The 24,004-nt window shown below is 42.0% G+C and overlaps 2 protein-coding genes across 2 annotated transcripts in view; both read right to left on the reverse strand.

Annotated features, from left to right (window-relative positions):
* Positions 1–2,953, reverse strand: part of dbpa (D site albumin promoter binding protein a) — a 36,949-nt gene extending 33,996 nt beyond the window's left edge. The window contains exon 1 of the mRNA XM_026155803.1: positions 2,096–2,953. Within this exon, the coding sequence (XP_026011588.1) occupies positions 2,096–2,291 (196 nt within the window). The 5' untranslated portion in view covers positions 2,292–2,953. The remainder of the gene's footprint in view (positions 1–2,095) is intronic.
* A 6,002-nt stretch (positions 2,954–8,955) lies between these two features.
* LOC113014811 (uncharacterized) lies at positions 8,956–22,322 on the reverse strand. Its single transcript, XM_026156558.1, has 3 exons — positions 21,667–22,322; positions 21,181–21,286; positions 8,956–13,521 (listed from the first exon to the last, which is right to left on the reverse strand). The coding sequence occupies exon 3, from the start codon at positions 13,128–13,130 to the stop codon at positions 8,985–8,987; it is 4,146 nt and encodes a 1,381-aa protein (XP_026012343.1). The 5' UTR covers positions 13,131–13,521; positions 21,181–21,286; positions 21,667–22,322; the 3' UTR covers positions 8,956–8,984.
* Between the last annotated feature and the right edge of the window lie 1,682 nt (positions 22,323–24,004).

Raw genomic sequence — 24,004 nt, forward strand, 5'->3', positions numbered from 1 at the left:
ACAGGAGCTTAAGTGAAGTAATTCAAGTGCAAAGGAAAATGAAAAGATAATCTAAAAGCAACAGAGGGCAAAGTCATTAAAAGACATGGGGAAATCCCTTTTCTGTAAAGCAGCGTGAGGAGGACCAGAGGGCGAATGGATGGGAGGAATAAGTGGAAGTGACACAGCTTAATCAAAGTGACACTTTGAACTCAAGTGGACAAGTCATTAAAATCTGACAGACTGCGAACTGACCCGCAGCACAGCAGAGAGGAGAGGAAACGTGGCAGTGGAGGCTTGGAAGAAGAGATGATCCATGCAAATAGGAGTGAAATGTGCAAAAAGAAGAGAGAGAGAGAGATTTACAAGGGGAGGAAGAGGAGAGGGATGCAAATAAATGGCTTTGGAAAAAAAAATAAGTCTGGGTGATGAGAGTAAAAGATGAAGACAGAGAGGAAGGGAGACAAAAACCTGAGAAAATATAAATCAGCGGAGGGACCGCTGTGTGAAGCGAGTGGAAGACGAGAAGAGAGCAAGACAGGAAAGTGTGAGAGGGAAAACTCAAAGACATGCAATACAGAGAGCGAGAGAGGGAGGGAGATGTGCTAGATAGAGTGGGTGTTTGTGAAGGCGTCAAACAAAGCTAGCCGGGGGGGGGGCAAGGCAAAGGGCTGCATTGTGGAAGGGGAACAGCAGCTAAATCAGGGGCAAAAACATCTTCTTTATGCCCCTGAATGCCTCTCCTCTCATTAGGAGGATACTGTACTGAGCTGCTTTCTGACTCCATGGAGAGACTGTCAACTGTGTTCACCATCATCTCCTCCTCCTCTTCCTGCTCCACAGAAAGGAGCTGTAGTGGCACCAAAAAGCCACCAGGGGCCAACAACATGCAGGGAGCCACTGGACAGTGCCATTCCTTTGCCCCCCGACCCCTCTCTGTGAATGTGTGTGTTCAGTTGTATCCACACTCATGAGGCACTGACTCTTGACAACCTTCTGTTCTTGTGAGGACATGTTTTTTATCTCTTCGTGTTAAATAAATGTGTTTTAATTGAGGTTTAACTTAATTTACTGGTACTCAGCGGAAGAGAATCAATGCAAATCGCTGCCTCGCAAGTGTGCGTATGCGTGTGACAGCAGCTGACTGGGAGTTATAATATCCCCACAGCAAGAGAGAGGAAGGAGAAGCAGGCTGGTTAATATTTGTTGTGGCAGCTGGAGGATGGGAAATAACTCAATCCCACTCAGTAACCTTTATTTAAACAAACCAAACGACTGCTGCTTCTGCTGCTTTGGCTGGATTTTTGATGGCATCCACTCCAGATTGTGTTTCTTTTTTTACACCCTCTTCTTCCCTCCTCCTCTTCCTCCTCCTCCTCCTCATCTAGATCATTTCACTTCACCACCACCAAATGCAAAAGGGAAGCGTTTAATATAAAAATGCAGCAGGCCAGAAGGAGGAAAGCTTGCAAAGAAAACAATGTCCATGTGAGTGTGTGTTGGATAAGCAGGGCCTCCTCTGTGTTTTACAATCACACCTACCCACTCAGTCACATGCACACACACACGTTCACACACTCATGAATAATCCCTGTGACATTTCTGCAAAGAATATAAGCTACTGTTTATTGTTTGTTTTTCAAATCAGAGCTGCAGCCCTTTATTTCTTTCAATATCTCTTAATTATCTTCTTCTTCTTTTTTAATCCTCATGACAGCAGCTGGTAATGTGTCCAAAACCCTAATATAATCAGCTTAAAATCAAGCAGCCATTTTTCCACATATGAAAATGTTGGGAACAAAGGCCAAATCTGGCTTTTTCAGTTGAGTAAAGGGATTGAAAACGTGGCCCAATAAGTCCTTAATCACAAATTTACAGATAAATTTTGCAAATGTGTGCGAAAAGCTTTGTAAATAAAGTTTATCTTTACTCTCCTTTAGTACACTTAATGTGGACATTTCCTATATGCATCACACATACATAATACAGGCCTATACTGCGCTTGCAATACAATGAAATTGGCCTCTGTACGGCTGAGGTATTTCCCTAGTGGCCCTTTAAGGAGTTTGTTCCTATTGGATCCCTTACTCACACGGGTACACGTGCCCACACTCACCTTTCATCTCGCAACAGTCCTTGGGGCCTCTCTGGTCTGCCTTGATTGGCACCTGAAGCAGAGACTTCAGGTTGGTCATAGAGGTCAGGTGTCCACCTTGGGGGCCGCTTCCAGCCGGGTTGCTGGCCCCAAACTGAGGGCTTGTGGCCCCGGCAGGGAGATCCGGTGGTAGGAGCTGGGTGAGAGGCCTTGACATAACTTCTCGGGGGGAATAAGAGGAGGAGGAGGAGGACAGGAGGAGGTGAGGGTAGGAGGAAGTGGAGTGGGGCAACCTGCAAGAGACCGTAAGATCAAAATAATCCACTTAGTGATGCTAATTGACGGGCGCGCCTTCAAAAGGTGCGCGGACAGGTGACGCGTGTGCGCTCAGGGTGTCCACCTGATTGTCGCCAGTCCCATGCAAGAAAATGTGCGAAAGAAAAAAAACGAAACAAAAAAGAAAAAAGAGGGAGGATTTATATCCAAAATGGCACCATGTTGACCGAGTCTAATTCATCCTCCAGGAGTAGCTGTCAGTCGGTTAGTTGGTCGGTCGATCGCTCGGTGAGTCCAGAGGGAGCTATAAACAATATTAAGAGAGCAGAAATAAAGGCAGTAGAAACAGCGGAGTACAGTCGAGTCGCGGCGGTGGGAAGTCTCCAAGACAGAAAAGAGCGAAGAACAAAAAGAGGGGCGAAAAAATGACAAGATGACGGAAATAAAGAGATCCCCCGGAAAAAATAATAATATCCAGTAGTATGAGAGACGGATAGATGGGGCTGATGGCTCTTATTTTCCTCTCTCTCCCTCTCTCTCCCTCTCTGCCAGTCAGCTGGAACCAACACGGGCCGCTCGTGTGACGTCACCGCTCACGGGGGAAAGGCGCTTGGGGGCGTGGATCGTTTGCATACAGCGGCAACGCCCACACAGCCCAATTGACCACGCCTCTCCCTCCCGTGTACTCAGAGTCTCGGCGCTGCATTTATGACTAGTTTAAAATTTGGTAAATGTGAACTTCAAATTATTTTGCTCTTTCTCCTTTGTTTTTTTTTCAGGGAAACTGAACAAAACGTTTAATCTCATGACAAAAAATAAGTCCTGTACCCGATGTTGACATTCCCATGTATAATAGAGGTCCTTCTGGTCGTCCAAAAACAAAAAACTATTGGGACTGCAGTCAAGAAATTAAATGAATGTCTATGACTGACAGTTAATGTGGTTACTAATTAAGAAATGTTGAAAATGTTTCTGATTAAACGATCACACAATGTTAAAAATGTTAAAAAGCAAGGATGCAGCTCAAGGATAAATTATATTATTTTGCTATCAGCTTACAATACATGCTAGATTCAAGCTGAACAAAATAAACCAAAAAAAAGGGAAAAACGCAAAACAATTAAGTTAAAGTGCAAACATAAAACATGAAGGCCTAACAATGTAAATGCATAAAATAAAACAAAAGCTAAAACGATGGCAGCTAGAAAATATAATATAAAATAAACTTTTATGGAAGAAAATATGTTACATTTCATAAAAGTATGAAAACAACAGATAAAAAATATGGTAAATGTTATTAAAAGATTAAGCAAAATAACATTTATTTAATAAAAAGAATAAGAAAATAATGTTATAAAAATGTAAAATTACAAGATTACTAAAACGCTACCGCTTCTCGTGAATGCAACACACATTGACACCAAAACGTGACGCCTCCATGAAGTTTCAGCCAATAGCGGCCGCATGTGATAATTCCTGGATGGCCCGTGAACACGCCTCGCCCCGCCCCTCTTCTCTCACGCTGTCACTTAAACAGCGAAAGCAGAGCCCGCCGCGTGTGTGTGTGTACTAAAATGAGATGCAGCTCCTGAAACGTCAGGATGTTTACCTTTTCCACTTCCTTATCTGAGCAATAAGGGAAAATACGATTACTTTTACCTCGAGTTCAAACGCGAACAAACACAAACGGTCTTACCATTTCCTCCACACTAAAAACATATACACGCTATTCTTTTTAACAAAAGAGACACTTAAATAAAGGCCCGCTCTATTATACTGGCAGTACACCGAAACCATTAATTTATAACTGTTTCCTTGAATATTGTGAGTATGTTTTAACTCATACATAAACTGTTTGCTGCGAGGCTTCAAAATAATAGAATAAAAGTCATTGAATTGTCTCAAATCTGATAAAACCACCCGAGGAGCAGCGCCTCGTCTGTTTTCTCCCTGTTGGATGTCCCTATCTGACTCTCGCGCTCTCAACAACAAGCACATGGACCCGGCACGCGCCGACTGTTGCCTACCGGCGACTGTGCAGCGCTGCTATTGGCTGAATCTAGGTCACTCGCTGCGGCTCTCAGCGCTCTATTGGCTAAAAATAGGTCACAGTCTCCGCCCACAGATTTCCCCATGCCATGGCCGCGTGAGAGCACGGTTGGAGGGAAGGAGGGGGGTGTTTATGTTTCACTTCTGAAGGATCCATTAAAGATCATATTTACCTTTTCATCGTAAATGTTCCGAAGGCACAGACAAACTAAGGCAAAGTAAACAAAAAATACAGCAAGGACTTCATAAAACAAAGACAACGTTAATAAAACGGATAAACAGCAAATAAACAATAAATGATCCAAAAGCTCTTAATTTTGTTTACACTTTAAAACCATTTTTAGCATTTCAGTGATTTTTTACTACAATGAAGTATTTTTGCTGATTATTAATTATTAATATTTCTGTCATATTTTGAGTGTTTTGTTTTGTATGCTTTTTAGTTACATGTTTGAACTTTTTTCCTATGTTACCAGACAGATAAAGTTGAGTTCTAAATCTACATCAGTGGATTTCATACCAGTCTGTATGAAATTCTTAATTTTTCTTATTCTTCGATCATCTGTCTCTATCTCACCCCACCCCTATAGTTCTCCTCTGTCACACCAGCACATCTGCATGTCCTCCACTAGATCCATGAACCTCCTCTGTGGTCTTTGTCAACACCTTGTTGTCCAGTATTTCCACTATCTCTCCTCTGCACATGTCCGAACCATCTCAGACTCACTTCACTAACTTTGTCTCCAAACCTCTAAAGCTAACTTGTTCTTAACTCCACTTAAGATACCACCTGCAACTTGGCTTCCTGTCTTTAGTGTGAAAGAAGCAAAAACATTTTTATTATCATCTTCTTTTTTTATCCAGGCAAAAGTCAAGTTAGCAGACACGTAACAATTAAAAAAAACCATATGTGTGATTTTGGCCTTTAGAAAAGAACCCAAGTGTTTTGGCAAGCATTAAATCATTATAATAAACTACATAAAAAGCGGGCTATAATAATACTATTATTGCTATTAAAGAGCTCTTTTCGATGTGAAACATACCTCAAAATACTGGTGTACTTTATTTTGTCTTCCAAAACAAAGTCATTTCTGTTTAAATGTTAGCCATACGCTAGCATTGCAAACCAAACTAGCAGAAGTCATTATTACAACATCCTGTAAATGAACGAAAAATGCAACTGGTTTAAAACGTGACTTCTGCTGCTGTCATTCATGGTTCCTGGAAGCGCCTACACATCTTATGTTATGATGATATAGTGATGTTACACATACATGACAGGAATGTGTGAATAGTAAGAAGCCAAAATAATCTGCCTCACACACAGACACACACAGAGCAGCTGAGTGCGTGCACGCTGGCACGGATCAGCAAAAAGTGTGAAACAACAGCTTGACTCCACTAATGTGTGATCTGAGTTTCATGAGGCGTTTCGAATCAAAATTATTTTCCTCTCATCCCTTCCTCCAACACTTGGGACTCAGCCATGTTTTAAAGGATATTTAAATGCTGCCATCTAGTGACTGGTTGTTGGTATTGCAACAACTTAAAAAAAAAACACCCCACTTCCCACTGGTGTTTTTTTAAGGGTTTACACCTAATAATTCATTCTAAGATTTTGTGACGTGCAGAGGATTTGAGAGCGGGAAGATCAGCTGAGTGTGCATGAAAGAGCACACCTGTCTGCGTGAGTCGGGTGCTCAGCTTGTGCCAGGCTGTTTTCATAGTGTTTTCTCACAGGCAGCATGAGAGAGATACCACTTCACGGTCCCTGCAGGAAGAAAGTGTGGATAAAAATATCCTTAATCCGCTAATTGTCTAAAACAAACTTTGAGGGGATGGAAGTTTTTTTTGTCTTTGTGCGAGAAACATGATGGACGCCCACTTAAGTCCTATGCTGGACCTTGAGCGTGGGGTTAGGGTTATAGCTGAGAAGTTTAATGGCAACTGTGACATATTTACTGCTGGAAAAACAAACTTTAACAGCATGTTTTAAGTTGTGGAATATTACTCTAAAAGAAAAAAGAAGAGGAAAGTTATTTTAGATATATTCACTGTCAGTTATGTAATTTCACTATTGCACATATGAAGTTAATTTAAGATAAAATGCCATACCACAAAGCTTAAATAATCTCTGTTTCTTGAACAACCACAGCTACTAGATCTCAATCCAGCAGTACCTTTGGGATGTATTGGAACTGCAAATTCTCATTGTAGATGTGCAGCTGTGCGATGCTATCATGTTACTGTGGACAAAAAATCTCTTGAATGTTTCCTTGATGAATCTATGCTATGAAGAATTAAGGCAGTTCTGAAGGCAAAACAAGGGTCCAGCCCAGTACAGTAAAAGTGCAACTAATGAAGTGACTGCAGAGTGTATGTTTTCAGTTGTGGACTTCATGGTTCAAAGATGTGACTAATTAAAACACCATTGTCATGTTTTGGGGGAAACCATGGCAGTGAATGTCTTCTCATGTAACTAACAGTTTCCTCAATGCTATCTACATCTCTCCAACTTCATTTGGATTCAACTGCAGGTAAACTTGTTGAAAGATGTTGAAAGCTCAGTTTTATCAGTACAATGTTGTCATGTGAGGGAGATCAGTTAATCATGTAAAATGATGCACTTTCCTTTATGCTCCATTTACTATCAAATAACCAACATTTCAGGAACATTTAAAATATACATCCTATAACATGTCACTTAACTAAAAAGAGATGAGTGCATGAAACAGAAGATTCAAGACAACAATCAATGTTTCAGTTTTTTTTGTTTTTTTTTTTTTTTTATTCGATTTGAGGGTTTTCAACAACTCACTTTTAGGCAATGAAAAGGATAGTAATTTAGTAATAATATTACATGTTTTAGTTTTACAGGTAAAAGAAAACACATATCTGGACAGGACCTAAGTAATGAACTATGTGTACACGCTTCTGTTACAAAAATGGGGCATCAAGTGTGGCAATGAGGGAGTAGGTAAAAGGGGGCTCAAGGAGGAGGGGGGAGGATATCACATCGATACATATACTCATCCCGCTGTTTTACAAAGTCAGACCCTGACTCGTTCCCTCCCACCCAAACATTAGCAACAATGATAAAAGAAATGATACTCGGTGTAAGAAAAAAAAAAAATCAATATATAATAAAATATAATACGAATTGTACAGTACACTTCGGTTATTTCTCTTCTTCCTTTTCAAATCCTGAACACACTAACAGCTCCTGTTCTCACTCTCTGTTCACGCTTCTTCAAAAACATCATAAAGTAGTGTACATTAAAAACAAGATCAACACTTTGTTTGTCCCAACTGTCTCCCTTCAGTCTCTTTAGACAAACAAACCCTTTATTGTCCCAAGAAGCTCATTAAAAATGACAATAGTGTCACATCAGGATTTCTTTTTTCCATTAAAGATAAATTTATCTTGAGGGCAAATTTCATCTCAGTATAAAAAGAGAGTTCTTCCACAGGGGCAACAAATAAACACAGACCAAGAGACAGACACGCTACTGTTTACCGGTGAATAATGTGAACGCAAACTAGAACTAAAAAAATAGAGATGCACCGATATTTGGAGGGATATCAGTACACAAGAAGGCATTTACTGATATTTGTGTGTTGTGTTGCGTTACTTTTGTGCTGGCTGAGTGTGATGAAGAACAGAAGACTTTAACGGAACTTTATGCAAATCTCTGTTGGAAAAACAATTTGAAACTTTCCAAAATGTAATAAATAAAAAAGTGATTGTATATCTAAAAGATTTTATATCTAAAAGCCACTTATTAAAGTTATTAAAGTGGCTTTTAGTACTTTCCTCTATCGCCACAAGATGGTGCAGTGAGTCCATGTAACCTGGCAACTCATTACAAACATCCACCCATCCCTCCACTTGAGAAAATATCAAAAGTTAACTGAAAACACCAACCGATAAAACTGTGCCCCCTGGTGGTCAAACCTGGCAGAACATAATTACAGGGGAAAAAATAAAAATAAACTTTTGTTTCATAGTTGAGCTGTGTAATAAATAAAAATAAACACTAAAATATATATAGGTATAAATCTGCATTTCTTTTGGTCAAATTGTTTAATATCGGTGCATCCCTACTACCGGAGATACATCCCCTCTACAAAAGGCATCCAATCCACATTTATGCCCAAACACTGATGACCGGGGATTTAAAAAAAAAAAAAAAAAAAAAAAAAAAAAAAACAAACCAACAGAAACATGATGGACAGGAAGCCGAATCTGTTTTTAATAACAGATGCTACTAAAGTCATGTGGTCTTGAGTTCCTTCACCTTTGGGGAAGAGGAAACAGCCTGTGATGGTGGTTCTGATTTTGGGCCTTTTGAAGTCCACTTTAATTTATCGACCACCGTTGCTGTGGTAAGTTAGGATTGTACACAGGAGGAAGGCTCGAGGTTATTACTGTAGTTACACTAAACCCCATACTTCCACCTTTTTTTTTTTCTTTTTTGTTAAAAACTTGCTAGCTCTTGCTTTCTTCTTGGATTATTTAAAAAAAATAAACATCAAAAACAATCTAATCTAAAAAAAAAAAAAAAAAAAAAAAAAAAAAAATTGTTTACTGACTGTAGTCAGTCAGAACCGTTGATCTCTCAGGCTGGACCAGACCTGGGACTGGCAGCTGGACTGGTGAATGTTCATCATCTGACGATGGAGATCTCATCAGTCCCCAGCTCCCACCCCCACTGCTGGTGGTCGCCCGGCAGCAGAACTTGTGGCGGGCGAGTAGCCGCGGGTTCCAAAAACTGTGTCGGCATTTGTGGCATTGGAATGCAGCTTGTTTAAGATGCTGGCCCCTGTGTTTCAAGGCTTTGTATAACGAACTGGTGCGCCTCTCACACACCTGGCACCGCAGACGGGCATGGCGGCCTGAGTTCCTAGGTGGGTGCCTAATGGCGTGATGGACCAGCAGAGAACCCTGCTTGGCATACATGGTGCTTGGGCAGATGGGGCAGGGGAAGCGTTTGATGGGGACGTCCATCGATGTAAGCCCCGTGACCCTGACGGCGCCACCGCACCATGACTTCACCTTCATTACACTGCCCTTTATCCTCAACTGTGCCAGGAGCTTTTTTTTGTTGAGCTGAGCCTGTAGTCTGCCCCTCTTCTTTCTCAGAATCATCAGCTTCCTGCGCGTGTCTTTACTCAGGGGCACGCCCACCAGCTTTCCGTCCCTCATGATGCTGTGGATCACTACTCGCCGTTTTTTCTTCCGGTGCTTTCTTGTCTGCCCATGACGCTTTTGGTAGTTTTTTGGGCGGTAGTAAAAAGGGTGCGGGTGTTGCTGCTGTTGTTGTTGTTGCTGTTGCTGTTGTGGTGGGGGTGGCGGAGGAGGAGGAGGTGGTGGTGGTGGTGGTGGTGGCGGCGGTTGTTGTTGTGGGTTTGGTTGTTGTCCGGATGTCCCCTGTGGCATGTGGGAGGAAGCAGCGTAGTTGGGAGCTGAATTAGAATCGTAGAAGAGCGGGGAGTATCCAGAGGGTTGGTTCTGATTCACGCGCTGACCGTTGCGGTCAATGCCATGCTGAGACAGCTTGTGCCGCACTAAGCTGTTAGAATAAGCAAAGGCTTTGCCACACACTTCACAGCGAAAAGACTTCTCCAGCCCCACCCTGCCGCCATGGACAGTCTGCTGATGTGCTGTCAGGTGGAAATAGTGACGGAAGGATTTCCAGCAAACTGTGCAGGTGTAAAGCCTCTGTGATGGCGTGCCAGACGTTGGAGACTTTTCTCCTTGAGAGCAGGAGGAGAAGAAGTCAGAGTTCCCTGTGTTGGCGACTTGGCTGATGGCGGCAGCAGCACCTTTTATTCTCCTCCCCTGGTTGTCGATTTCTCCTCTTCTGTGCAGCTTCCCGTGTCTCACGAGGCTCTGAGCGTAGGCGAACATCTTCCCGCAAAGATTGCACTTGTAGTTCTTTTGACCCGAGTGTACAGTCAGATGCTTGGTGAGGTGGAAAGGCTCACGGAACATCTTGCCACAGACGTCACACGCGTGAGGCTTTTCCCCTGTGTGGACACGGTTGTGGCGCCTCAGAGTCTCCGCCCTCCTGAAGCGTTTGCCACATATCTGACATCCGTACGGCCTTTCCGATCCGTCGCCTGGCGGTGCTGGGCTCCTCCTCCTCCTGACGATGGTATTGGGATCCCTTTTCTCTCTGGGCTTCCGCGGCCTCCTGGGCTTTGTGTGCGGCTGGCTGGGGTGGGTCAGCGGCATGGTGGAACCATTCAGGGTGGAGGTGGATGACGGTCCACCTAGGTTACCAAACCCCAACCCCCCCAATAGGCCTCCAATGATATCCCTCCTCTCTCCTTCCCGGCTTTCTGTGTTTATATCGCACGAGGCGGCGGCTGCAGCAGCGATGGCTGACATTGCACTGCTGGTGACCTCATCTTCTGAATCATCCAATAGGGAAGATAGTGGAAGGTGCGGCTGTTGTTGCTGTTGATGGTGGTGATGTTGCTGACTTTGTGGGTGGGGGTGAAGAGTTGGGGCTAAAGGGGCCTTCCGGAGGGTCTGGTTGGTCATTTCATTGGCTAATGTGCTTTCTGGGGGATACAGAGATGAAGGCTGGGATCGTCTGTAGTCGTCGACACCGCTGCTGTTGTAGGACGACTGGCTCTGGTAGCGATTTCTGGAATAATCTGTTGCATATTTGTCACTGGCCATCGCTGCCCCATCACTTGAAATCCCTACGCTGTCACTTCTACTTTCCATTTTACTGCTGCTAGGGTTGGAAGATGCACTCCCTGCACTGCTGGCCCTGTTTTTTGAACTGCGTGGAGGTTTGCCACAAGCACCTGAAGCGGCATGGTTCAGGAGAGAGGTGCTCTCACGAAAACAACGCCCACATGCCGGGCAGCGGAAAGGTTTCTCGTCGTGGATCTTCTCATGTCTCGTAAGTGACTCTCGACGGTTGAAGGACTTTTGGCAGATGCTGCAGACAAAAGGCCGGTTTTCTGAATGGGTGACACTGTGCTGGATGAGGTGACCTCTCTTTTTAAATCTCTTCCCACACTCGCCGCAACAGAATATCCTCTCCGGGCTGGGAGAGTTACAGTCTGACTTCCTGCTTTGGCTTTCTGGTGTCAACCCATGGCTGCGGAGATGCCTTCGTAGGCTCGAAAGGTGGGTGAAGGTTTTACCACACTCACCACAGTGGTAAAGGGGTTCTGGTTCTGTCTGGCCTGATGAGATGCTGTTATGATTTTCTTGGGATTTTGACAGCTGTTGGTTTCCGTTGGCAACGAGCACAGAGGTGGGATTTGAGGAGGTGGGAACAGATGAGGAGGAGGACACAGTGGAGGATGACTGTTGCTGCTGCGAGGACGGTGAGAGGAGAGAGGAATGCTGCGGTTCACTTCCGATTCCACTTAGCCTGACGCCCCCAGACCCTCCTCCTCCTACGAGGCCCGATGAGGAGCTCTGACTGTGCCCACTCGAGCTGCTGTTGTGGCAGTTGCTAACACTACTGCTGCTGTGACTGTGGCTGCTACTGTCCGTTTTCCTCTGGGGCAGATAACCCGCCATTGCCTTCTTTCTCCTGCTACCCCCACTCGATCCTGACGTAGACGAGCTGTCTACAGACTTTGCTCCATCATCTTTAGAGAGGGACAGGTGCAGGGGCAGCGGGAGGGGGAGGCCAGCCTCTTGCTGCATTAGCGATGCTATCTGGTTAGAGGAGAGGACAGGAATGCCTTGGAAATCAAAACCGCCCAGTGGGGCCGGCTGCGGGGCTGGGTGAAGAGGGTGCGGGTGGTGAGTGTGGCTGTGTGGATGAGATAAGGCGTGTGGGGTGAGTTGCTGCTGTTGCTGCTGAGGCTGTGGAGCTGTGTGGCTGTGGGAGGAGTGGAGTGCAGGAGGGGCAGCCAGTGCTGAGTTTGACTCTGAGGCGCCTTGCCCGAGGCCCAAACCTAGGTGGTTGTGAGTGCCCTGCTGGACGAGGAACTGCTCTAGGCTGCTGCTGGTGGGAACACCAGACAGGAAGTACTGATTAGCAGCAAGCATGCAGCTGAACTGCTGGTGGAGACTGCGAGGATCGGACTGGCCAACTAAGGGGACCGCAGTGCTACCAGAGGGGTTGTTGGAGCCGGAAGCAGAGGTGGAGGGTGAGGGTGAGGAGGAAGAAGGGCCAGAAGAGGGCTGGGGCACAGAGAGACCTGGATGGAGCGGGGGAGGCGGGGGTGCAGGTGTGACAACCCCCCCAATGACTCCTGCGCTTCCTCCACTGCTGCTCCCACCAAAGTCGAAACGTCCCATCCCAGAGTGGAGCTGCTCCTGAGCCAGCGCTGCCTCAGCAGGGTGAAAAGGCCGCAGAAACTGGGGGTACCCCGACGAGGAGCTCCCGCTGCCACTGCTGCTACTGCTGCTCATCTTACTCGACTTCCTGGAGCTGTGAGACGACGTGGACGACTGGCTCTGGTGGGAGATGGATGGAGGAGGAGCACTCATTTTGGCAAACAATGATGAGGAGTCTGCAAAAGCATTGCTCCGTGAGGTTTGGAGGGACCCAAGGCCGAGGCCCGACAAGAGGCTTCCAGATGTGTCACCACAGGGTTGGTGTTGTTGTTGCAGCTGCTGCTGGTGCTGCAGCTGCACTTGCTGTTGGTGGCTCAGTTGTCGTTCTAATCCAAGGCCTTTGAACTGGTGGGCTTGGTGTCCACTTAGCATTTCTAAAATGTCCATGGGGTACTTGCTGAACTGAAACATCTCCCAATGCAGCTGTGACAATGCACTCAGGGGTGGCACAACCCGTTTGCAGCTGCTGGAAACAGCAGTGAGCCCTTATCAAACCTGCGGCGGTCTGATTTTCACAAGTAGTCCTGCTAACGTCCAACAGGCCACGATAATCCACCGAGAGCCTGATTTTCCTTACATGAATGTGTCGCTAAAGAGCGAAGCGTCAAATGCTTCTTTAAAAAAAAAAAAGAAAAAAAGTCATAAATATACTAAACTATAATAAAAAAGAAAACAGAGTCTGTAGTGTTTCTTTAGAATGTTCCATAGCAGTCCCATAAAGTGGAGTGTGTCCGTTATTTCTGTGCAGGCTGAACCATTGTTTCACTGGCCTTCCATCCAGTCAAGGAGATCTTCGAGGAGCCTGAACAAAAACAATCAAAAAGAATAATGTCAGTAATTCTGTATAAATTAAACAATAACAACATATTGTTTTTCCTGCCCTCAGTGCCTCTCCCTTAGCAATTACAGTGTGGAACTTGATACAGCTAGGACAAACAAATTTTCGCAGGTATCAGTCTCTTGCTTCAGAACTGATTATTTGCACTCATGTTACCCTGATGATAGTTTTTTGGCAGTGAAGAGATGACCTGTTTGTTTCTGTAGCTCTAGTTTTTAGTGTTTTTAGAAAAGCAGACTGATTTTACTGTGTAAAAACCAGGTCACTGGCTTCCTGTTTTATCCACTCAAGAGGATCAAAGCAGCTGTTCTACAATTATTTTTGCACAACTCTGGAAATCTTGGAAAGCGTACTGCATTCAATGTTTATTCAACCAGGTAAACTTTTCTTCAGCTGGTTTTCTAATCTCATCAAGCTCGAACCCAGTGAACCTAAAGCTCCGCAGCTGCTGTAACTTTGAGTTTCTCAGGAGATGATTTCCTTTAAATCCTTGTTGTGGCCAAGCTGTGAAACCAGATTGTAATTTGTTTCTGTTGTAGTGTGAGAAAGCAGTTCCAATCACAGTGTTTAGTTAAAAAAAAAAAAAAAAAAAAAATCATTACTGGCAGGCAGAAAAGCGATAAGCCAAACATGGAAATCCAGAGAAATAAATGTAAGCAGGATAGAAATCATCAATCCTCAATGGTTCCTGTCTGTGTTGCAGATAAACATTACAGTCAAATAATCAGCATTACAACTGAAATCGGAGAGGAAATGAACAAGAAGCCATTTTGATTACTGACCATTCCAATTATTTATTAATCAAGAACTCAAAGCCTTTGTCTGGTTGAAGCAGAGTCTTCTCTATTTGAGCTAAATATAAAAATAAAAATATGGCACATTTGGAGAGATCACGTAGACAAAGAGTCACATCATTCCCTATTCAAACTTTAAGACCTAAACATTTTCACAGAACAAGAGCAAATTACCAGAAGTAAATGTGTTTACATGTTCCAAAATATCACTTGTGGGTCAACAGGAGCTGATTATGAGCATTTTCTTTCAGAAATCAATTCTTATGTGACTTGCTGCTTCAATTCCTGTTGATGTACTTTTAAAAGTTTCTCAGTCTTGCATCTCTTTTCCTGCCTCAGCATTGTTAACTTCTACTTCCTCTCTCTTCTGTTTGTGACAGTGTAAGTATGTGTGTTAAGAGAAAATGTAATACAAAAACCCTTAAAACCGTAATATGAATTAATAATTCTGCCTAGACACAGTAATATTTACTTCAATCAAATATTAGGACATATTCCAGTTATGTGTGTCAGCCTGCAATTTTTTTTAAAATAAAATTTAATACTATAAGAGGAACCGTACCATTTCGCAATTTAGAGACACCAGTAAGGGTGACAAATTCCCTGAATTGTCACCCTTACTGGGACTCACTGGGAATTCAGAGATGGCTCCTGTCCACCTCTTGCTGGATAAAATGACTTCCAACACATACAAATGCACACACACAAAACGCCCATCTCTCTCTCTCTCTCTCTGTATGGAGTGACGTGATACTGATGTGATACTGTAAACTCTTAAGGAATGCAATACGTCACAACATACACAACATAGTACTGTACAATTCAGACTAGACCTGCTCCATTATAACAAAAATTGCAATCCTAATTATTTTGTGACATTATTTAGTGTGATTTCTGTCTTGTTAAAGCGGATTTCCTCTCACATTAAATACAACTCAAAATGAAAACATATACAAAAAGATATGAAGGTAGTGGAAGACAGTGTTGTCCGATAGGTTATGCTCAGGCTAGTGAGCATTTTTGATTGTGAAATCTGTCTGGCAAGGACGACTGCCAGTCCTTGTAGGCCCAGAGCTGTGGGATGTTTGTGGGTTCAAACAGGGAGTGAAGAGAGGCCCAGGCACCACTGAACTCTAGACATTTGCATGGAAGCCACAGGGATAGAAACAGAGAGCCGAAGTCAATAATCTAACAACATTTCCAGAAGCAGACTGGATTAGAGACCCTTGGAGACAAAGGCATCTGCAAAGAAGAGTCAAAGATCCTTCCACAGCCTCACCTTCAGAAAGCTTTTACAACTTTCACTTCTTCTAGATGGATTTAGTTTCCATCATATCTTAGTTCACTCTGATCTAAACTGTGAGTGAGTTTGAGGTTTTAGGGTGGGCACTGATGCAAAAAGGGGGATGGGGGCTTGATTTACAACAAGGGAGAAGGAGAGATAGACTGAAAATGAACCAAGCAAGCACTTGTCTGATATTTGAATTTTGCATGTGCAACATGACAGCCTAAAAGAAGCACTTGACTTGAAGTAAATTACAGCAAATAAATCAATAACCTACTGATATGCTTTCCTTTAAAAAGGAGAAAACATATTTTAGCTCCATAAAAACAAAGGAAGAGGACAAAGTGCACTCGCTCATATTCATTTATCTCAAAAAAACACAAATGAAAATATTTGAGGCTGTATCGTTTGAAACACCAGTTTTCTTCATTCTTCAACTTAATACTGCCAAAAACATCAGCAAAATGACACTCCTGTCATAATCTAACAATAATGACACCCTCTTTAATTTAACTAATGATGCTTCTCGCGTTCACTGCATGCAACAACCCGCCATCATTTCAACCTCTCCAAAACATCAGCCTAAATAATTCAAGTCGCTACTTCTCCTGTGTCAGCATCGCATTTTCTGTCCGATACTTCGTTTTGTTTTGGGGGGGTTTTAAAACTAGGGTCAAATCTGCTTTTATTTCTGACCTTTTTCTAGCTCTGCAGTGAGCGCTCGATGTGAATGAGACTCCCCTGAAACAGAAACCACAGAAGCCAAACGTCTTTATATGCGCTGTCACATCTGTGTACAGTCAGATATAAAACCAGGAAGGATTTTGTATGTTGTCTGTACAGACAAAGCATAATGATCATGCATTCAGTTTAGCTGCATGCAAATTGTGAAATTAAGAAAACAGTCATTAACAGTCTAACAGTCTAAGCCAAAAACAAAAAAAAAAAAAAAAAAAAAAAAAAAGAAGCACCGACGTAGGTCTGCTCGATTATAGCAAAACTCAATCAAATACCGGGGGGGGTTCTCACAGCTAAGGAACACATAACAAAGCCAATTCCAATCCCATGCCAGTTCACATAAAGCCTAGAATGCACAACAAATACGATGAAATTCAAAAACATGCTCAATGTATTTACAACAGTGGAAAATATCACACAAAGCATAATTTCCAAATGCTCTGTGTCTCCAGCCAGGCTACAAACAATAATGAGACTTATTAGTAAAATAAATCTAATTTTGGTCCTTAAAATGTTTTTGGTAGCGATCACTCTCCCAAAGGGAGGCTCTTTGTTAAACCCTAATCTTGCCTCCCCACCCAAACAGAAACTGGGCCGATGGTCTTTGGGTTTCTGTGTTCAGCACAATATATGAAGATTACCCAGCTGCAAGCTATGCAAATGATAGCAATGTAAAAAACTACAGCAATTCAACCCTGGGTTGCAGGCAAGAGTATACAGTTGTTTTGGTCTTTACCATCATTTCAGTTAGAGGTGGGAATCACCATACATCCCACGATACGATATTATTGCAATTTAAAAAAAAAAAATACTTTGCGATATTCAGATTCTGTACATAAAGGTAAACTTTATCAATATTCATTTTATCTAATATCAAAGTCTCACACTCAGTCTCTCATTTCAGTCAGTTTTATTGTTGACAAACTGAACGGTTTGTATTACAGTCTAGTCCAACTTAACTGAATGCAACCATCTGGTACAATTATAGCTATTCTGAACTATGCAATTTATGAAAACTATGCAGCCCATTCAACAACTGAAGAATTTGAAAGTAAATTAAAACAAAATATAATTTTACATTAAATAAAAAAGTTTAAAACTTAAAATAAAACATGTTTATTGCTGCCAAAAAAAGTTAAACACATTTGGACAGTGAAGGATTCTTGCTCAGAAAAAGGATCAACATGCTCTGAAGTCAGAGTTCCAGTCCACAAAAACTTTTTTTGTAACAAAATATCGATTTCTGCTGTCCCTGTATCGATACATTATTAGCAAACAAAATATCACGATACTACACAGTATCGATTTTTTCCCCCCACCCCTAATTTCAGTGATATATCATTGCAGGAGCTCAGATTCAGAGCTGCAACAATTTGAAAAGATGAGAGTATCCAGTTAAAATTAAATACATAAATAAAATAGCAAATCCAGCAAGCGTTGCTTGTCAGTATAAATTGTGATAAAACTGTTGTAACAACAGTTGGTGTGCAGCACAACCAATGCAGTGTCCATAATCCAGGCATAAGTGTGTGCCATTTCTTTTTGAAGACTGTAATTGGGTGGCTAAAAGTGTCGGCATGCATTTCAGCCACTTGTACGCTCAATTTGATTTTTACTGTCACCCCACTCAGTATCCAGCCAGAGGCAAGGGTCGGAGTTGAGAATGTTCCTGGTAACTAATTTACTAGTCATATAAATGACAGAAACAAGGGACAGATGTCTAAGTGAGCTGCAACCACAATGGTGTCGTAAATAAAATAATACGTTTAACCAACTAGTATTTTGGACACCAACTAGCAACAGCAGCAATGTTTAAATGTCACACTGACCATTAACAAAACAAAATCCTGTTTTATCCATTTATGGAAAATAACAGGCACTTGGGGCAGGGATAGCTCAGTAGGTAGAGTGGTGGCCCCATGATCGGAAGGTCGAGGGTTCGAATCCACTGAACGGCTACCCTGAGGTACCGTCCCTACACACTGCTCCCCAAAATAAATAGGAAAAGCTAGTTTACTTACTTTAAATAAAGATTTCTAAATCCACATTAGCTTATAGTGTTCATTAGTCAATTTATATTTTGTTCAAAATAAAAACAAACCTCTGGTTAATAGGAGCAGAGAATATACCATTTTCTTTCACATTTTAACTATGCACACAGGTGGTTTGATGAAGGCCTTTTACATTCATAAGGACAAATTCTTACTGAATGTAAGAACTTGAGCAACATGCTTTAGTGGCTCCACTCAATCAGTTATGTTACACTAAAATATTTAAAAAAACTGCCTGTATCTGGGGTGAATACTATGAAGCAAGCTCAACGTAGTCAGGATTTCTCTGTTATTTGGTTCAACAACAGCTAAAACCCAGGTCAGAGATAACAGGTATCCCACTGGTGGTTATCAGATTTGTATGTCAACACAGGCTTTCCAGGCTCTGTGCACTTGTGGTGGACGCTCATTTCACTCTTATTCTGCACAAAACTCAGAGGAACATACAATAGAGAGCTATAAACAATGTAAAGCATAAAATGCCATAATGGTGCTGCAAAAAAAAATAAAAAATAAAAAATGCAACAGCAACCACAACACCAGAAAATCTTAAAATTTGTGAACTGGTAAAGTTAAATATTTATCTCCAGAAAAGTAAAACAGATTTGGCGGAACATTAGGATTAAAAAAAAAAAAAAAATCATATTTACATGTTTTCTGCTTCACTGGGTCAATACATGCAAATTCCCGTGACAATGCAAAGTAGACTGCACTGCTTCGTCTATCATCAGGTGGCATTACTAAGGAAGAGCTCAACTGAGTGCATTTATTACCAATAATGTCTGCTGAAGGAAAGCATTTAGAAAATGTCTTCTGGAAAATATCATCACAAACATCTCACAGCAGGAGCTGTCATTAAAAGGTTAATTTTGTCATCCAGCAGCCCCAAAACCACAATACTTATAATGCGGTAAGAAACAGCAGTAATAGCAGCAATTTAAGCCATTTCTAATGTTTAAAATTTAATGGTTTTGTTTTGTTTGTTTTTTTACTTCTTAAGTTTTGTCTCCCTTTATACCCAATTAAACAAAAATTCAAGCAAATAGATTAACATTAGATATTGAACAAAAATATGCATCCAAAGTACACTTCTGTTAGGAGGTAAAAGGAAAGATGGTGGATAGAAAAAAAGAAGCATTAAAAAAAAAAAAAAAAAAAAATCCAGGTCCAGTTATTCATAATGGATATAAACAAGTAATAAAAAGCATTATTACAGTGGGTGTTTCTTTCCACGAGCATCAGTTGTTTAAAGGACACTAGGAGCTGCTACTGCCTTATTTTTATATATATATATATATATATATATATATATATATATATATATATATATATTAGGGCTGCCACAAACGATTATTTTGATAGTCGACTAGTCACCGATTATTTTTGCGATTAGTCGACTAATCAGATCATCATCCATTGGAGGTACAGCGTACAGCTTATTGCACCAGCAGCATCTGGTCTTATACAACTAGCTTACAGCTTGAAGTGTTTGTGCTAACTAAAAATAAAGACAAGATGGTAGTTTATTAATTTTTAATGAAATTTGCAGATTGTTTCGGTGAAGTTTAATAAACTCCTTGCTTTCTAAAATATAACAGGACACCGGAGTATATTCTCCAGCTTCTGATAATCAGCTGTCTGCTTGACAGTTTTAGCTGTGCAAAAACTATAACTTTAATCTCAGCCAAACCGATTTACTCAGGAACAAATAAAATACTAAAGAAAGCCAAACAATAACATTTTTAAGTTATCTAAGTGACTTATATATATATATGTTTAACCTGACTAGCGAAAGATGGCGGTGGGTTTGAAAACGATTTGCCGGGAGTCCGGTGTTCTCACGGCTCTAGTTAGCCTTGCCCCCGCCTAGCTAACGAGCTAGTGGGTAACAGACGTCTCCGAAAACGTCGGAGCGCTTTTGAAAATACGTGGTGTCTTGATAAACTGAGCAGATATTTGAGGTTTACACAGCTACATTCTCGCCTGAAAATATGTTAAAGGTTTATTTTGTGACCCAGAAAGAATAATAAGAGTAAAGTTAAAACTAACTAGCTGCCGCCATTGTTGACAACTGCGCTGGGCTGCGCTATGAATTCTGGGACACAGCTTCTTCTTCTTCGGGGTTTAATGGCAGCTGGCATCCTTGTACATGCAGTGCTGCCATCTTCTGTTTCAGTCCGTTATTACACTCTTAAATCCTACTACTCATTCCTGTGTCCTTTGTGATCTTACAAAGCTTCAAACGATGCGTCGACTATTAAATTAGTCGTCGACGATTTTAATAGTCGACATAATCGTGACTAGTCGACTAATCGTGGCAGCCCTAATATATATATCTCTCTCTATCTATATATCTCTATCTATATATATCTATATATCTATATCTATATATTTTTTTTTTTTTTAACTTTTTCATTATGGAGAAATTTGCAACGTTAAGTACCAGGGAGGCTAGCATCCTAATATTTTTATGAAACCTATTTTATTAAATGTCATGGCAGCAAACATTTTGTTTTTAAGATTTAAATCCAGTTATAGGAAATAAATCGCTGCAGAAACGCGTAATTATTCTAAGTTGCAAACCGAGCACCAGAATTTGCACCAAAAAAAGCATGCAAAGATTATTCAGATTTTTTGCAGAGTTTAAATTACTTTGATCTCCTTTAACGTATCAATTTTTAATGTAGCTGACACAAGAATAAGACTATAGAGCCTTAATTGAGAGCGGGGTGACTGCATGCTGCTTGCATCTTACCGGCTGATCCACAGGTCTGTATCTGGAGCACCCTGCTGGCTGGACCACGGCGCTGAATGAGGGGGGAGGACAGTCCGGGGAAAACCGGTGACTTCAGGTCCACAATCTGGAATAGATGAACCGATGACCGAGTGGGTCAGACTGATGGAAATAATCGTTTCCAGCCACTCGCCAGACTCTGCTAACATCCGTCAATCCCTCAGCTAGCTAACTAGTGATCCTGCTCTAATCGTTAAAAAACAACAACATTGTCTCGCTGTTTTACTCGCATTTTAACATATACATAGTTAAATTGATTTTTTAATTACGATAGTTTTAATTATTAAAAAACACTACTTAAAGTAGGTTAAGGTGATGCTAAATGAGGTCCCCTGGTTGTCTAGCCAACAACTAGCAATGCTAAAGCTTAGCTCGGACCGTTAGCTCGGCAGCTAGCTCGTTAGGCGACACAGTCCTGCTGAGAACGGCTTTTGTTTTTGTTTTTACCTCGTAGCATGCGACGTCTGGGTGCGAAAAAACAGACTCAGAACCAAGGAAGTAAAAATGTGAACACACGAAGGTGGCTGTGCACCGCGAGAACGGGGTCCCTAAAGCCTGTCAGCGGGGCCTTTTTCTTCATCCAGGGAAAAGCGGAGTGAGAGGCCTGGCTCTCCATCGGCCCGGGAGGGCTGCTTTTCTCTCGCTAACAAAAACTGTTTCCGCTGGCCTGCCCCGATAAGTCCATTGTCTGTGTGACAGTAGAGTCATGCAGCTGGAGTGGCTCACTGCTCCTCTTCCCTCACACGGAGCCTTTGTTTTGTTCCCGTCGTGTTATTCCCTCTTTTCTCCCCGGCTGGTTGCTCTCCGCCCCGTGTCAGCTTTAGGTGTCCCCCCCCTCTGTAGACGACGGCTCCTCGGATGCTCCTGGCCTTAAAATGGTTGTTTCCTGTCTGCATAATGGTTCCGGGTAGAGCCAGGCGCAGGTTTTAGTCTGTCCGGCCGCGACCACATCCAGCACACCACCGCCACCACGCTCACATCCACCTCTTGCCCAAAATCCGTATCCTATCCAGCATGATGCTCAAGAATAAATAAAGCGCGCGCGTGTGTATGTGAGCGCGAGAGCGTTCGTGTACGTGCGCGTGCATGCATACGCTTTACACTCCATTAAAAAAACTGCCTTCAAACACCGTAAGCCATCAAGTCCCTTGCGTGTCACTGTGTGTGTGAATGTGTGTGTTTTCACACCAAGTGTGTGAAATGTTAATTAGTCAATTAAAGATATCATTAGGGTGCATGCTGCATAACATTACAACATGTGTGTGTGTGCGCGCGTCATGGAAGTGCTGCTGTGTGCCTGGTGCCTCATTTGCATTCAATTAAAGTTATTATTATAGTGTATTATTCTTGCCTATTGCCTGTGTGGGTGTGTTTGACTGTGTGTTTACTCTGCTGCGCTGCTCGTGTTGTGGGCATATGGATTTGTTTGCACACTCACATTGTGGGCAAGGGTGTAGGTTTGATTTAGAAAGCAGCTGAAGGAAGTCAAACGCTACTCGCCTTATTAAATATTCAGAAAACTTTCCTGAGGTTTCTTGCGAATCATCATCTGTAAAAGGGGCGTGATTATCAACATTTTGTTTTTGTCACCTGGTTGCTATTGTATTTGTTTGTTTATGGTGAAACCATGTTGTAAAAGTGTTTTTGGCATGAAAAAAAGAAGGCGTAGCAAGTTAAAGCTTCAGCTTACATCTTTTCAGTCAGTAATCCGCCCCCCCCGTTTAATTCAGTTCTTGGTGTGTGATTACATCAGGAATCGGCTCTGAGACACTTTTTTTTGGACTGGCGATGGACAGGTCTGGTCAGATGAGGTCAGACAGCAGTCTTCATGGACTATGATGTTCACAGATTATGATTACAACCAATTTACACAATGTGGCAACACTGTAAAGAAGAATGGGTAATATTCCTCCAAAACGATGTGACAGACTCATAAATCCAAGCAAAAAAAATTATTGCTGCTGAAGGTGGTTCTACAAGCTCTTGAATTGTGGGGTGAGCATAGTTTTTCACACAGCTGCAGAGAGTCCTGTGAAAACGTTCTAACTCACATGACTATATTTATGAAGTACATTTTTATATTTTAGTCTGTTTCCAGATTAATTCCTTATTTATAAATCAAATGCATTATTGCATAGTTGTAATATTCATATTAATACTTAAAGAAATGCTTTATTACCTTTTCTGTGACCCTTGTGGTCCTCTACAGAAAGGATCTCTAAACGCCAGTCACTATTGAATAGATTCACAAGTCAGCAGTTTTATATGGTAGTGCCCATTTACACCATATTTTTCATCACTTTTGCACAATAGGAAGGGGTTAATGCTTTGTACAACTGTATATAAATACATATACTGTTATTCATGGGTCAGTCATTTCAAACTTAGACTGTGCATCCAAACTTTGTTTAAATTCTGTCAGTGTAAACACTGCATACATGTTTAAAAGTGCAGTACATTGTGGCCTCTAGATGCACGGTTGGAAACCACAGTCAAATAAATACCCATCATAAAATCCCCCTTTGCATGTGAATAGGAGAACCAGTGTTAGTGGGTGAAACTGCTGAAGGCAGTCCATAGATTCAGTGTTTGCTTTACTTTAGACACAAAGGACACTGTATGGAAAAGGTTTTGTAAGTGTGCTGGTATATTAGCGTTCATTGTCACTTTATTAAAACTTAATAAAATAAACACATAATTGTGAATATTTTATTTATACTTGTAGAGCCTCTTGAATTCTACGCAGTAGACCTTTAATGAAGACTGGATGAGATCATTTAAGGTT

The sequence above is a fragment of the Astatotilapia calliptera genome, chromosome 22, assembly GCF_900246225.1.
Source record: "Astatotilapia calliptera chromosome 22, fAstCal1.2, whole genome shotgun sequence".
Taxonomy (NCBI): Eukaryota; Metazoa; Chordata; class Actinopteri; order Cichliformes; family Cichlidae; genus Astatotilapia; species Astatotilapia calliptera.

Excerpts from the sequence above, each read along its gene's own strand:
- LOC113014811 (XM_026156558.1), bottom strand. The coding sequence starts at position 13,130 with ATGTTTCAGTTCAGCAAGTACCCCATGGACATTTTAGAAATGCTAAGT.